This window comes from Aquarana catesbeiana, linkage group LG06, assembly GCF_042186555.1.
Source record: "Aquarana catesbeiana isolate 2022-GZ linkage group LG06, ASM4218655v1, whole genome shotgun sequence".
In the NCBI taxonomy this organism is placed as follows: Eukaryota; Metazoa; Chordata; class Amphibia; order Anura; family Ranidae; genus Aquarana; species Aquarana catesbeiana.
Window position 1 is genome coordinate 94,263,893 of NC_133329.1, and position 12,140 is coordinate 94,276,032.

Sequence of the window (12,140 nt, forward strand, 5' to 3'; positions counted from 1 at the left end):
TGCTGACGTTTCAGAAATACACTTTATTGTCAAAAGTATTGGTACGCCTGCCTTTACACGCCCATGAACTTTAATGGCATCCCAGTCTTAATCCGTAGGGTTCAATATTGAGTTGGCCCACCCTTTGCAACTATAACAGCTTCAACTCTTCTGGGAAGGCTGTCCACAAGGTTTAGGAGTGTGTCTATGGGAATGTTTGACCATTCTTCCAGAAGCGCATTTGTGAGGTCAGGCTCTGATGTGGACGAGAAGGCCTGGCTCGCAGTCTCCGCTCTAATTCATCCCAAAGGTGTTCTATCGAGTTGGGATCAGGACTCTGTGCAGGCCAATCAAGTTCCTCCATCCCAAACTCGCTCAGCCATGTCTTTATGGACCTTGATTTGTGCATTGGTGTGCAGTCATGTTGGAACAGGAAGGGGCCATCCCCAAACTGTTCCCACAAAGTTGGGAGCATGAAATTGTCCAAAATATCTTGGTATGCTGACGCCTTAAGATTTCCCTTCACTGGAACTAAGGGGCCAAGCCCAACCCCTGAAAAACAACCCCACACCATAATGCCCCCCCAACTAATGATTTGGACCAGTGCACAAAGCAAGGTCCATATGGATGAGCGAGTTTGGGTGGAGGAACTTGACCACCCTGCACAGAGTCCTGACCTCACAAATGCGCATCTGGAGGAATGGTCAAATATTCCCATAGAGACACTCGTATACCTTGTGGACAGTCTTCCCAGAAGAGTTGAAGCTGTTATAGCTGCAAAGGGTGGGCCAATTCAATATTGAACTCTACAGACTACAGCTGGGTACACACGATCAGATTATAGGACAAATTTTCGTCCGTTTTTTGTATGCTGCTAAACTCATATCGAAAGTGAAAAGGTTACACAACATATGACAGAATTCAACTTTAGAAGTGATGTAATGTGTTGAATTGTTTTGTATGTGTTCTTTCGTTTCTGAGCATGCGTAGTCTTATTCTTACGATTTTTTTCAGATGAAAACTGTACTGATTAAACGAAAATCGGACGTTGTGTTCACATCCGACAAAAATTTTAGAGCCTGCACATTAAGTTTTTTATCATCCGAAAATTTGGAATGGGCTGTCGCAGGCACCATACTAACGATTAGAAAATCGGCAGATCGTTCATCGGACAAAATGTTACTTCCGATTTTGTGTGTGTGATTATATATATTAGTGGCATGGGGGATTGTTCAGCTCAGTGGTAGATGCTTTTTCATTTAGTGAGTCAACATCAGACAGGCGTTTATAGTTAAGGGCCTGGTAGCCCACGTTTATTAAATGATAAAAACAAAACAAAAGTCCACTCAGGAATCCCACGCAGGGGTTTAAACGCCATTCAGACACAACGGAAAATACAAGCCCACCTGGCTACTCTTCAGCAGCACTGCTGCTACAAATACTGGTCCCTCAAACCACCAGCTCTTCCAGGCCCGCAGTCTTGGATGCACACATCTTCGGGCTTCTTGAACGCACACAGGCTTCAAGCCCTTCAATGCACACAGCTTCTGTCTTCTCACAGAGACACTCACTAGGAGCCACTGCTCCAACTCCACCTTCCTTCCACCTTCTGCTCTCACCAGCCCCTCATTATATGGGCTGTGTGCAGCTGGGCACATACCTTGCTTGCTATCCTCAAGACCCAGGCACAGGGTTGGAGATCCCGTCCCACCCATGACTCTCAGGGATCTCCAAACTACAGAATCCCATCCGGAACAAGCAAAACCTGGAGAAAACTGACAGAGCAGCTTTCTCCATTCAAACTCTACACTCTGTAGCCTTGCAGTTGCAGATATACAAACTCTGTGTCTCTTTTACCTCCAATTTCATAAGGACAGAGCCTCGCTCTGCCATATATCCCCCCTTTGTTTCGATCCGGAGGGAGGAACACCAGCACCCATCATCATGGTTGGGACACCTCTGTGCTGGCTGTCAGTCACGTAGGCCCAACCCTTTTTCCGGGTGCGCTTCCAGGAACATTCCACCATGGATCTTAACAGGGTCCTATATTTTCCTATACTCAGCCTTCCTCCTCTTTTGGGGCCCCTGGGCTTATTCACTTTTCTTGGGGGAACTCTGCCTTCCTTGAGCCCTCCTTTCAACTTACAAATACCGTTTTACCCTTCACCATCGGTATTTCAGAAACAGTTTCTCTTGTTACCCACGGCAACCAAATCATTGTTTGCAAAACAACCCTTTAACAGATCACAGCTTTCAATATCATCATTGCTTTCTAATTCAGTGTTTGTTAGAACCAGACCTGAGGAGGGACTACACACAGGCGAGGGACTACATCCCACGGGACCATAGCACAGCTCCACCTCACCTGTTGTCCAACACTCCATGGGTACCTGTTCTAACAAACTACCCTGGCCCAAGCATAAACCATTTTTTCCAGGTTTAAACATTACATTGTTACGGCAACCAATATTAGCACTTTCTCCCACAGTGTCTACGGGCACCTTAACTTGTACCTTTGGGCCAGTGACAGAAAGTACCTCTGCTACTGCTGAGTCTATTCTGGACCGTTCCTTCTCATGAGGCCTAGCGGGTGAGGCAGTATCTGCGCCCTCTACTGACCACTGCTCAGCCGCACCTCGGACCACACAGAGATGTTTCTAGTCACCGCATCAGACGGAGAGATCTCTTATACCTCAAACAGTTCTCCTGCGCGTCTTCCACACCAATCAATAACTGGAAGTACGCTCACTGGGAATCTGGAGATCCTGTGCCAAATGGTTAACCATTGGTCCCACGAATTCCACTCTTGGTCAAGGTTTCCCAGCACCACCTGTACCACCTGGCTCCACCCATTGGTGCTACGCAGCACCACCTGATCCAACTGCAGTGGAGACACCCAAGTGTAAAGTAAGTGCGTTTTTACCAACTCTAGCATTTCCAGTAAAGTTTCTGTCATCTTTAAGCATCCCATGTCTAAACACCAGACCTTTCTAGGGTCTTTCCCCCTGTCCAAGACATGGAGGGGCTCATCCACTGCAGGTTGAGAGGGTGAGACATTTGAAGAGACCTCCACCTCCTTGGAGGTACCCATCATCACAGCCTGTTGCTCCCCTGGAGCGCTGTCAGACATGTCTCACACTTATACCTTCTGCACCACTATCAGTGAGCCGCTGTAGGTCATTACAAGTCACACTATCACTTTGACACTCAACATTATTTAGCTGCGGGGTTGTGGACAACACATCTGCGATGCCAGTGCCCTGAACGGTTTCTTCAGACTGGAGGGCAGCAACCTTTGCAGGGACCAAGGCGCCCTCAACCACCGGCCGTTCTGCGATCCCCCTGTCTGGCATAGCAGTTATGTCCACACCCTTGTTACTTAAGCTAGCCTTACCCAGCATGGCTAGCAATTGTTTGGCCCAGCTGTCCCAGTCCATTGTGATTCCCTCATGGGCTTTCCACAGCGTTGCATCACCTGCTGTAGAAGGCCGCACAGGAACCTGGGATTCATTAGCCACAACTGCACATTCGTCACTTCTGTACATATCATTTGGTGACACCACACTTTTACCAATGTTGTATTGGGGTGATGCTTTGTCACCTAAAGCCAGGTGCAGTACACCATTTTGACTACCTTTCTCTGGTGGCACTACGGACACATCCAGCTTTGCACACTCAGCTTTTGCAGGCTGAATTAACCCCTTGCCCACTGGGTTAAACTTAGGGTTGTGGGGCTGCACCCACACACTCTCACTGTGTGACTCAGTCATGACATTACAGGAAACACATTTTTCCACATCATCATTACCAATAACATCACATTGGCCAACACTATTTTCGGCATGACCATCAATATTCTCATTACATGGAGACATAGCTACTGGTTTTGTGGTTGTCTATGAGCCACCACAACCTCTGAGTGACTCCTCACAGCGCCCGCTCTCTGTAAAGGGGCACTCTTACCTACTTGGGCAGCTCCATAGCTGACCTGGGAAACTCTCAGCTCTGTCACTGTGGGCTTCTTGGAAATTTCCCTGGGCAACTCTGCAGCACCTGTCACTAGGGAACATGGCACAAGGACAGTTTTGGTCACCCCTAGTTTAACTTCTCCAGCACTCTGCTGGATTATAGCAGGCACATGCATAGTCCCCATGCCCTTTCCAGTCTTGAGCCCTGCAGCTAGTTGGGTTTTACGCTGTGTCTCCCCACTGCTCTGGGTAGCACACTGCAATAAGTCTATGTCCATTGGTACTGTGGATCTCCCCACTGGACATACTCCCACTTCACTGGGTTCAGTACCATAAACTGAAACAGTCTTACCAGTTCCTGCAGCTGGTGTAATAGCCTTCACTTGAGTGCGTTGTCTCACAGGTGTGGTGTCTCCACAAGCTGACTCCCCCATGTGGCCATGGAGCACCGCTGCAGCCTTTATGGACGCACTGACACCCCCTGCAGGTAACACAAGTTCCCTGTTGCTAGGGGTAACAGCAGACTTGCACTCCAAATCTGGTTGGCTACACCTCATGCAGCAAAACCTGGAAAAAACTGACAGGGCAGTTTTCTCCATTTAAACTCTACACTCTGTAGTCTTGCAGTCCACAGATATGCAAACTCTGTGTCTCTTTTACCTCCAATTTCATAGGGACAGTGCCTCGACCTGCCACAATAAAAAAAAAAAAAATTATATATATATACACACACACACACAGTATCTCACAAAAGTGAGTACACCCCTCACATTTTTGTAAATATTTTATTATATCTTTTCATGTGACAACACTGAAGAAATGACACTTTGCTACAATGTAAAGTAGTGAGTGTACAGCTTGTAAAACAGTGTAAATTTGCTGTCCCCTCAAAATAACTCAACACACAGCCATTAATGTCTGAACCGCTGGCAACAAAAGTGAGTACACCCCTAAGTGAAAATGTCCAAATTGGACCCAAAGTGTCAATATTTTGTGTGGCCACCATTATTTCCAGCACTGCCTTAACCCTCTTGGGCATGGAGTTCACCAGAGCTTCACAGGTTGCCACTGGAGTCCTCTTCCACTCCTCCATGACGACATCATGGAGCTGGTGGATGTTAGAGACCTTGCGCTCTTCCACCTTCCGTTTGAGGATGCCCCACAGATGCTCAATAGGGTTTGGGTCTGGAGACATGCTTGGACAGTCCATCACCTTTACCCTCAGCTTCTTTAGCAAGGCAGTGGTCGCCTTGGAGGTGTGTTTGGGGTCGTTATCATGTTGGAATACTGCCCTACGGCCCAGTCTCCAAAAGGAGGGGATCATGCTCTGCTTCAGTATGTCACAGTACATGTTGGCATTCATGGTTCCCTCAATGAACTGTTGCTCCCCAGTGCTGGCAGCACTCATGCAGCCCCAGACAATGAAACTCCCACCACCATGCCTGACTGTAGGCAAGACACACTTGTCTTTGTACTCCTCACCTGGTTGCTGCGACACACGCTTGACACCATCTGAACTAAATAAGTTTATCTTGGTCTCATCAGACCACAGGACATGGTTCCAGTAATCCAGCAAACCGTTTGCAGGCATTCTTGTGCATCATCTTTAGAAGACGCTTCCTTCTGGGATGACAGCCATGCAGACCAATTTTATGCAGTGTGTGGCGTATTGTCTGAGCACTGACAGGCTGACCCCCCCACCCCTTCATCCTCTGCAGCAATGCTGGCAGCCCTCATATGTCTATTTCCCAAAGACAACCTCTAGATATGACGCTGAGCACGTGCACTCAACTTCTTTGGTCAACGATGGCGAGGCCTATTCTGAGTGGAACATGTCCTGTTAAACCCCTGTATGGTCTTGGCCACCGTGCTGCAGCTCAGTTTCAGGGTCTTGGCAAGCTTCTTATAGCCTAGGCCATCTTTATGTAGAGCAACAATTCTTTTTTTCAGATCCTCAGAGTTCTTTTTTTTTTTTTTTTGCATAAACATTTTATTAAACATTTGAATAGAGCATATACATAGATGACTCTATGAGCCCAAAATAGTAACATAGGTAGATTTCAGCACTCAGAGAGTTCTTTGCCATGAGGTGCCATTTTGAACTTCCAGTGACCAGTTTGAGAGAGTGAGAGCGATAACACCAAATTTAACACACCTGCTCCCCATTCACACCTGAGACCTTGTAACACTAACGAGTCCCATGGCTAGTTGGGCCCAATTTGGACATTTTCAATTAGGGATGTACTCACTTATGTTGCCAGTGGTTTAGACATTAATGGCTGTGTGTTGAGGTTTTTTGAGGGGACAGCAAATTTACACTATTATATATCTATATGTAGAATATTCTGCTTGTCTGATTAGTTCGACCTAACTATAATGCAAGCCTCATTTTCCTATTTTTTTTATTTCTCTCTGATCTATGGATAACCTGTGCCATTGCCATATGTCACATTCAAATACCCGAGTGTACTAAGCCACTGTGAACCTCTAAGTAAGCTTCACTTTTCTGGCGTCTCACAGGCCTCATTCTTTTTGATGTGTTACAATGTACGACTTTTCATAACCACATGTTTTTGTACCTCTGTCTTTTCTATACACAGTTTGCATGTTTTGTACGCTTTTGTACTGATGACATTGCTGTTTCTGTAAAAGTTAGAAAACGCAATAAACAAAGTTTATATATAAGTACCCAAATTTCACCTATCAGCATTATACAGTCCATGGGTCAGACAGAGAGGGTGAAGCAGCTGTGCTCATGCACTGATATGGAGCATATTAGTAAGAGCAGAGAGAGGAGCTCATCAGTGTGCTGCTTCTCCTTCACTGTCCAGTCACAAGCTGGGGGAGAGACAAGACCTGTAAGTGTTACTTAACAACAGCAGAGGGGAAAAAAAACAGGCCTCCTGCCATGCCAGACAGGCTGTGCCGTGTGGCAGAGCTGTGAAAATCCCATAACTGAATGGACAGGAAAAACAAGTCCTTGACAATAGCAAGTAAATCAGCAATTATGTATGTATTTCATATGTGATTTAAGCTGTGTGTCTGATGTTCCAAGTCAAATGCTACAATAAAAAATGCCAGCTGCTACTGAAATTGTGGGGGCCCTCCATCTTCCTGGTGCCCTGGCGAGAGAGCCAAAATCATCACTGGTTGCCTGGGGAAGGGGGTCGACAAGACAATCTCCTGAAGTTCAGGGCCTGGCACCCTGCACCGAAATGTAGCTGCAAGACTTCCATCCATGTCTATTTAACAAGAGCTTGCCAGGTGTACAAGAGAGGTTAGCATCAGATACATTTTAAAAGGTATAGTACATCATTTAAGAACCTGGAGGCAAGGATGTGGTAGCTGTGTGTTGTCTGAGCTATGGAAGGTCTGGTGTTTCTTCTTAGCTGTGACTGCCACCCCCCCATGGGATTTTGTTTCCATCAGAAGTTTTTTCTCTCTATGCAAGTCAATGGAAATGCCAAAGTAGCTTAATGTAACTTGATACAGTTCCTAAAAAGTTCACTTGCAGGCTAAATTATCTTGTGATGGAATGTAGAAGTATCTCAAACTCCTTTTAAAAAACGAATACACCTAAAAGCATAGTGTATTTGCTCACCTACTAAAGTCCTTACTCAAAAGGGACCTGACTGAGCCCAGACAAGGCAGAAATATAAAAAATAAATCTGGTAACCAATAGGTGGACATTTTGTGCTCAGTTGCTGTCCTTTCTCACCCTTTTCCCTAGAACAGGTTCAGATATTGGGTTGTACTACAGCTCTCCTAGTGATGGTGGTACATCTGGCTTGAATCTCCTGCAGTGAAGGTCTCTCGGGAATGGGGGGTAGTGTGTCACCATGGTTTGAAGCAATAGATATTGGAGGTGAATGTTGTTCATCAAATCCTGAATCTTTTCTCTGTCTTTCTTCCTCAAGTTCTGTTTTGTCCTTTATCCACTCTGAATGGGACTCGTAGTTGTTCTGAAACAAGGATGAGCTTGGAGAATGAACAGTCTGAGGAGACCCAGATGTTCCTGAGTCCTGTTTGCACCATTCCACAGCAAAGTCCATTCTTCTACTTAAACTGCTAAAGCCTGCATCTTCTTTATCAGAGTCTTGCAGATTAATCAAAGACCTTGATTTCCTCTTTTCTAACCGTGCCTTGCGTGTCGTCTTCTCAAGCACCCCACTCGGAAGTTCCAGGCTTAGGTCTTTATTAAGGTTTCCACTGCTTACTGCCTTAAGGAGGTTGGGTGTGGAACCGAATGTCTCATGATTGAATGATACCTGCAGGTTTTGGTGAGGATTCTTGTAGGGTTTAAGGAACATGCCCGGGGCATATCCAAATCTTCCACAGTAACTGGAGAAAAGAATTAAGGGAAATTATAATGCTTTTGAATCGATTTTATTATATAGTTAAATTAATAAACTCGTGTCTCATATCTGTTTATTTTCAAGTGTTTCTGCATTCTTAATTTCTGTCATTTGTCCCAGCTAGGACAATTCACCCACTATATTTTACCTGGTGACCATTGTCACCAAGACAGAAAGTGATAGGAAATCAAAAATCTTGAGTTGTTACCAGAGCAGAATTAAAAGGGAAATATTTCAAAGTAGACAATTGTTCCATTGATAACTGTTTAGGATGGGATTTCCCCTCATTTTGTATCAATCCCCTCTAACTTCCTGCTTTGTCTACTTGACAGAAAGTTAAGGGATCTCCCCAAAGGGACATAGATGGGAAAAAAAAAACTGATAGGGGTTTTACCCTTTGCCTACTCTATTCAAAACTCATTCTCAAACTCTTATTCCAAAAGATCCTTAGGACTTGTTCACACAAGAGAGTTGTGCTAAATGTATAGCCACTGGTGTGTACTGCGAGGAATAGTGCACAGATCCCAGTGCACTGCACTATTTACTTTTTTTCACAGAATTTTATTGAAATGTAGAGTTTTATTCACCGCATTGCAACCCGCTTTGCTGAAAAAATGCAGTCCATGCAGTACTTTTTTCAGCAATGGTGTGAACTGATACCATAGGAAGCAAGGCATTTTGCATTGTCTATGTGTTGGCGTTGTGCTGGAAGTAGCTGCTAGTGCAGCTCCATCGCATCTGGCATGAACAGGTCTATAAAGATCAAGCCAAAAGTCATGTTTCAGCACCTTTCTAACAAACTAGAAACATCTGCCGCATGTTTGCATTAGCAATTCGGCAAGCTGCAAAGATTCTGCTCTCTATAGAAAGGGCGATTTCGAGGTCGATTTCAGAGACATCTGTGCGGGTTCCTGCCAAAAGTCACCAAAAGTAGTGCAGAAACTACTTTTGGGAACCAGTGCACACGGTGCCATTGCCGGCAATAGCCGCTGATTTGGCACGCGATTTGACATGTCAAATCACATGTCAAAATGCATCAATGTGAACCTAGGCTCAGATATACAGTATGTGCCACTGTTGTGAATTTGAAGATGATTACTGTACCTCCTCTTTGACTTTTATAGCTATAAGCATTGCAAAGTTCTTGTAATACTTAATATATATATATATATATATATATATATATATATATATATATATATATATATATACAAATACTTTAGTGTGTATGGTCTGAGCACATGTTCTCATTAACTATCCTAGTTTTCCAAATAAAAATGTAATGACAAAGGCTCTCCACAGAGTTAGATAAAGTGATAGCACAGCAGAGGCTCACGCCATCTGATAAAAAATAAACATGTGCAATTTGTTTAGTTCCGAATTCGTTTAACAAATTTTGACAAATTCGTTAACTCCGAAATTTAGAATTTCCGAATTTCCGAAATGTTGAATTTCGGAGAATTTGAAAATTCGGACATTCGAAATCTCAGAAATTTCAAATTTTGGAATTTCAGAAATTCAAAAATTGGAAAATTTGAAATTAGGAAATTTGAAAGTTCGGAAATTCGAAATATCTGAAATTTGAAAATTTGGAAATTTGAAAATCCGAAAATAAGAATGAAAATCTGGAAATTCAAAAGAATGAAAATCCAAACTTTCGAAAACCCGAAAATCTGAAATAATAACTAACAATTGATAACTATTAAATTATAGGTATTGAAAGTTCCTTTCAAATTTGGCTGTTAGTGAAGGTAACGAGTACGAATTTATCCGAAGTTGCGAATTATCTGAAATAACGAATGCCGTATCTAAACGAATGGAACGTAAAGATCTAATAACAGTAAATAACAATAACAATAATAAAACCTTTTTATTATTATTAAATTAGTGTGTTATATATATATATATATATATATATATATATATATATATATATATATATATATATATATATATATATATATATACATATATATATATATATATATATTAGTATAATAATAAATATTAGTATTTATTATTAGATGCGACATTTGTTATTTCAGATAATTCGTAATTTCAGATAAATTTGTATTCATTATGTTCACAAACAGCCTAATTTGAAAGGAAATTCCAATACCTATAATTTAATAGTTATTATTAGTTAGTTATTTAGAATTTTACTGATTTTCTTTCTTTTTTTTCAGATTTTCAGATTTTCGAATTTTTGAATTTCCAAATTTTCGAATTCTGAAAATTCAGAATTCGAAAATTCAAAATCTGAAAATTCGGAAATTCAAAAATCCAAATTTTAAGATTTCCGATAAAAGCATAAAAAAAAAAATGAATGAAACGGAAAACAAACTAATTTTTTGTCAGTGCACATGTCTAATTAAAACCTCTAGATCAGTCATTGATCTCGTTAAGATATGTGTATAAATTCCACAACGGGAGATAAAAGAAAAAAAAGGAAATGTCAACACTGGCAAAAAATTTTTCTAATTTAATTTATTTAACCCTGACCATAATAATCAATAAATTAAAAATGTACAGAAACACAATGTATCCCGTTTAGGAGATCAGAATCTTACCAGATCAGCCACCAGCCGTTTTCAGATTTCTCTATCACTTCCACAACAACCCCGACTCTAAGAGAAATTTCATCTGAATTCTGGGCCTCATAGCCCTTCTGTACATAATAAAAGGTCCCTGGAAGATGAATGACATGATACATTTTAGTGCTGAAGTGCTTACATTCTGATGAATCAGACTACATAACATATACACAGCTGGTTTTTAGACATACCTTTTGCATATTTTTAAAAGACAATTGCATTTTCAGGGGAAGAATATTTGATCAGGGAACTACAGTCTTTTTAAAGAGGCACTTCAGTCCCCCATAATTTGGTCCCCTGTTGGAATCTAGCGCACGTGTAGATGTGCCAAAGGGCTCTGCCTGGCCTTGCACAGACACCCTGAGAGCCTGAACGTCATACCAGCCTCATCAGCTACATCACTAGCCCAATCTCAAAATACCAACCTAGTCGTTCTCTTCATTCCTCCCAAGACCTCCTGCTTTCTAGCTTCCTCGTCACCAACTCCCATGATCACCTCCAGGACTTTTCCTGAGCCTCTCCCATCCTATGGAACTCCTTACCCCAATCTGTCCAATTATCTCCTACTCTGTTAGCTTTTAGACTATCCCTGAAAACCCTTCTCTTCAGAGAACCCTATCCCGCCCACACCTAACAACTGTATGTTTATTTTCTCCATCAGCTCACCCCCCACAGTTATTACCTTTTGTATCACTTGACCCTCCCTTCTAGATTATAAGCTTTAATGAGCAGGGCCCTCTGATTCCTCCTGTATAGAATTGTATTGTAACTGTACTGTCTACCCTCAAGTTGTAAAGCTCTGCACAAACTGTTGGTGTTATATAAATCCTTTATTATAATAATAATAATAATCTTCATGCATGTGCAGGAAACCTCCCGCATGTGCTCAGATGTGCTGCCAGCTATCTGTGGTTTCCTGTGGCAAATCTGCGCACATGTGAAATTCAGAGTGCAATATCATTCTTGCCTAGGCGGGCGAGAAAGAAAGCAGTGCTGCTCTGCACCACAAAAAAGTATCAGAAACACTATAGTTTTTTTTTTTTTTTTTTTTAATCCAATCGTGGAAGATGGAGGGGGAGCCAGGTTCAAATGAGTTGCTATATTGGATGAAGGTCTGCTTTCATTTGTTTTAGATATACAGTATATCTAAAAGAGATTGACATAACACCAAACTCCTGACATAGCTGTATTATTCCATATTTCAAATGATGGATTGTATGTGACCGCCCTATATTGTAATTAAT

The 12,140-nt window shown here is 42.4% G+C and overlaps 1 protein-coding gene across 1 annotated transcript in view; it reads right to left on the minus strand.

The window, feature by feature from the left end:
- Nucleotides 1-1,263: 1,263 nt before the first annotated feature.
- The window catches only part of LOC141148750 (NADPH oxidase organizer 1-like), a 41,222-nt gene continuing 30,345 nt past the window's right edge, over nucleotides 1,264-12,140 (minus strand). Inside the window, exons 7-8 of the mRNA XM_073636459.1 lie at nucleotides 10,873-10,990; nucleotides 1,264-8,288 (exon numbers count right to left, since the gene is read on the minus strand). Of these exons, the coding sequence (XP_073492560.1) occupies nucleotides 7,685-8,288; nucleotides 10,873-10,990 (722 nt within the window). The 3' untranslated portion in view covers nucleotides 1,264-7,684. The remainder of the gene's footprint in view (nucleotides 8,289-10,872; nucleotides 10,991-12,140) is intronic.